At 35.6% G+C, this 4,503-nt stretch overlaps 1 protein-coding gene across 1 annotated transcript in view; it reads left to right on the plus strand.

Annotated features, from left to right (window-relative positions):
* The window catches only part of LOC107716590 (EH domain-containing protein 3-like), a 33,664-nt gene that overhangs the window by 8,984 nt on the left and 20,177 nt on the right, over positions 1 to 4,503 (plus strand). The window contains exon 3 of the mRNA XM_016523085.1: positions 1,802 to 1,899. Coding sequence (XP_016378571.1) covers positions 1,802 to 1,899 — 98 coding nt within the window. The remainder of the gene's footprint in view (positions 1 to 1,801; positions 1,900 to 4,503) is intronic.

Below are 4,503 nucleotides of genomic sequence, written 5' to 3' on the forward strand. Positions count from 1 at the left end.
CATAAATGATTTGGCGCCGCAGTCATGTCATCGCCGGTGTGGAAATGCTATGACGTTTCGAGAAACAATGAAAAATTCGCTATTTGTCATGTATATTTTGCAAGATGATATGATGAATGGATGGTTCATTTTTAACAGCAGATTCAGTGACGTTAGAGCTGATCTGCGCCTCACTGCACACGTCTGTGGCGCGTTACGGCTCCACGGGAACCGGAGCTGATAGCGGCCGCTCTAATGCTTGTGTTTATCAGCCAGCCGCGGCACATTTCTGAATCGGCTCTCCACGCTGCTTGGCTAAAAATAGTCTTTTGTGAGTTATTACAGTGTGGAGGGCGGAACAAAACCTCGTCGGAGCCGTAAGGAGTAGCGGTAAAATAATACGCTGATCGTGGGCTGCTTTTAAATTAATATTTATTTATAAAACAGAATAACTTCTTTGGCCATATTAGCCTACTCAATAGCATTAACACAGACTTTACTCCTTTCAAACTTTATCTGGAATGTCACCGTTTCTGTCACTGCAACTTCCCGATCAGGAGAATGAACACACACACACACGCACAAAATCGTCTGCCTCATGGAAAAAAATGTAGTTAATATTTGCATCATTTATGATTTATTTTATCCACCCGCAAATAATCAGAATGCGCCCGATGAAACCGTCTATATAAAGCTTGAAGCATCAGAATCGGCATCGGTATCGGCCGATCACCATGACAAGAAATCGGTACTCAGTATCGGCTGCAAAAATCCTGATCGGAGCATCCCTAATATATATATATATGAGTAGTTTCCCATAGTAAATAAAACTTTCCTGCTTAACTTTCATATTTGGCCTCATCCACTATATATAGGTGCATCTCAATAAATTAGAATGTTGTGGAAAAGTTCATTAATTTCAGTAATTCAACTCAAATTGTGAAACTCGTGTATTAAATAAATTCAATGCACACAGACTGAAGTAGTTTAAGTCTTTGGTTCTTTTAATTGTGATGATTTTGGCTCACATTTAACAAAAACCCACCAATTCACTATCTCAACAAACTAGAAGATGGTGACATGCCATTCAGCTAATCAACTCAAAACACCTGCAAAGGTTTCCCGAGCCTTCAAAATGGTTTCCACGACATTCTAATTTATTGAGATGCACCTGTATATTGCACTAGCGTGTGGTCTGATGCCAGATGTTCTGTAAATGTAGTTGCTAGAATGTGCTCTTCAGTGGTTTCAAGTTGTTTGTGTCCAATGTGTTATAGTAGGGACTGTCAAAAGGAGAATAAATAATGTTAGGATAATGTTTCCCTATAGCCTCAGGTCCTTAGTGATTCACTCCAAAACATGACACACTTTTTCTGGGCCTAGTTCACACACTAAGCCACAAAAGCCATGCATACTAGTTTTTGGCTTGTTATTAAAGCATCTCGGAGCAGACTTTTTTCTCAGGCTATAAAAATGTGAAGTCTGTCTTGCTTTTTATGTTTTACTATGTCCAGCTTGGTCAAACTACTGCCGTAAATGGTAACAAAATAATTATTTATGGCACTCTGCTCCATGCCAAGTTACTACGACTTGATGGTTTTGGAAATTTGGGACTTTATAGCAGTGTGAAATCAGAGAGCAATTTTTACTCCATGACAAATGTATATTTTCAGTTTGAAGAGAGAGCAAAGACGACAACAAGCTCAAATCAAGAATGAAGCATAAAAGTGTGGAAACTGATGGTTAGTGTGCCAGTCATGTGCTTGGAAGACTTCTGCAGTGTCCTTGAGTGTGACTCTGGTTTGTTTGGGTTGGCCCTCAGGTTTGTGTGTGCCCAGCTGCCCAATCCTGTTCTGGAGAGCATCAGTGTGATTGACACCCCAGGAATCCTGAGCGGAGAGAAACAAAGGATCAGCAGAGGTAACTGACTTCCAAAATGCATCAACGTGCATGTGCACAGATGAAGAATATCATCAGAATCAGGAGCTAGTGATATTATTTATGCAATACCGTTCAAATGTTTGGACTGTTTATAAAATAAGTCTCTTATGCTCATCAAGGCTACATTTATTTAATCGAAGAATAGTTAGTAAATAACTATTTGAGTAACTGTTTTCTATTTCTATTTTAATTTAAAATGTAATTTATTTCTGTGATGGCAAAGCTAAATTTTCAGCATCAATTTCTTCAGTCTTCAGTGTCACATGATCCTTCAGAAATCATTCTAATATGATGTTTTTATGCTCAAGAAATGTATTATCAATGTTGAAATTGATGTCGTTTAATATTTTTGTGGACACCCTGATACACTTTTTTCAAGATACTTTGATAAATAGAAAGTTCAAAAGAACAGCATTTATTTTTAACATAATATTTTCAGACAGTTCAAAAGACTTTTGATCAAGCCATTGTGTCTTTCTTGAATAAAAGTAAAACTTACTGACCCCAAAATGTCTCCTTGGCTTTCCCACATCTTAGATGTAATTAAGTAGGATTTGCCAAACCTTTATTTTAATATACATGTTCTTCCTATTTTTGTTTTGTATTTAATTTGTAATATTTTGAAGGAAGTAATCAAATATTAAAAGTTTGGAGGTTTTAAGTGACTCATTGTACATTTTAGTATAACTAGGTTTAATGGTTTAGTAATGTTGTGGTTGGTTATACCAATCACAGAATATTTTTAAAGTACAACAGCATAACAAGATCATGTGATCTCAAATTTCAAATTTGAATACTAGTTCTTGTTCCCTGTGGCATCAACTGAAAAATAATTTCCATAGGAACCACCAAAGAGTTCACTTGATCACTATGTTGAAAAAAAAAAAGCAATTATAATTTTTTCATGATGTCTTCGTGATTTTATAATGAAAAGCAACACTGTGTGTTGGTGTATTGTGTAACTGAAGTTTCAATCTGTTTTTAATTGTGATGTGTTGAAAGTCTGTGTTGAATATGATGAGAGACGAGGCTTTATCAAGATGAAGGATGTTGTTTTGGCTCGTAAGCTGTAAGAACAGATACAATGAGTTTGAGTTTGCACTAAATTGTATCTATAGTGTTACATTTTTTTCAGCCACAACTGTATTTGTATCAAAGGATGGTGGATGTGTGCTTCTTTTTGTTCTCTGGTTTGCTACTTGTAGTAATGGATATTCAAGGCAGATATTTTTGTAACTTATTTGGTTCAAGTAGATTTTTTTAACATGCTTTGACTCTTAAGCCTAGGGTATGCATAATTTTTCCACCTGCCATTACATTTCATGCATGATTGGGCATTCTAGACTTTCATAAAAAAATGTTGTGACATAATTTCAGTGATACAAACGTTACTGTGCAGTCACTTCTAGTTGAATTACTGTACTGATGCCCTTGTAACATTAAGCTTGTTTAGCTCATGGTTACTTCATCGCTCATTCAGAAAAGTCCATTGCAGCTGAGCGGCCCATAGTATTACCGCTGGGCTTTCTGGCATCAGCACTTTTCATTTTACCCGGACAATCTCCTCCCGCTGCACTCAGCCTCACAGACCAGATTGATACGGCCCGAGGATTAGACACTCATGTTTCTGAGGCCAGAGCCAAGAGCCAGGCTTTCAGATGTGATTTCAGAGGACAAATATTTAGTAGCTCTTGTTTGTGCTGAAAGCAGTAAATGTAGGTTTAACCCTCTGGTGCTCCTTATTTGGGAGTCACACTTGTGGTCTTCACGGTCAAAATTTTACTTTTTCCCCCCAGTAAAATCAATGTAACATATTTTTGTTTAATAATATTTTTTCTTCTTTTCTTTTGTATTTTGAGAGAATTTCATGGTAATAATTAATATTTATGCAATAATTATGATACATTTTTTCCCATTGAAAATAATACACAAATTCTTTTTTCAAATATTTTCTATTACTTTTCAATTATGGCAGTATTTCATGTTAAAATAGAGACAATTCCTTTAAAATCCATTTTTTAAGCCAGATTAGTGCCATCTGGGGGGAGTAAAATAAGAAAAACATCTGCAATTCCATGGTTAAGCCCATAGATTCCCATATAGCTCTATATAAAAGGCCTATAAATTCTCTCATTGTTTTTAGACAATACTTACTTTTATTAAGTTGTGGGTGTGGATATATATTTAGACATTTTCAAAGACAACTTTTTGTAAAGGTTTAGATTTTTTTTTGTTTGTTTGTTTTGAAATGTTGATTTGAAGCATCAGTTTTTGAATTATTATTACTACAGTCAAACTTGAACACAGAGAAAGCATTTTGTTACACAAAACATTAAAATTCTATAAAAATATAACAAAAATTAACAGGAATGTTTTTTCAGAGCTTAATCCTTCTGGGTCTGATCTGATTTCAACCTCTTATTTCAGTTTTCTGACTCGTTATGGCTATATGTTATAGCCATACCAATTCATTTGAATGTCTATAATTGTGTATGTGTGTGTGCTTGTCTGTGAGTGTGTGTGTGTCTGTTTTGCACTCTTGATGTTTTAGAGTATAACCCCTTCCTTGCTGTCCACTTTTTT

The sequence above is a fragment of the Sinocyclocheilus rhinocerous genome, unplaced genomic scaffold (assembly GCF_001515625.1).
Source record: "Sinocyclocheilus rhinocerous isolate Xijiao unplaced genomic scaffold, SAMN03320098_v1.1 scaffold1874, whole genome shotgun sequence".
NCBI classification, from domain to species: Eukaryota; Metazoa; Chordata; class Actinopteri; order Cypriniformes; family Cyprinidae; genus Sinocyclocheilus; species Sinocyclocheilus rhinocerous.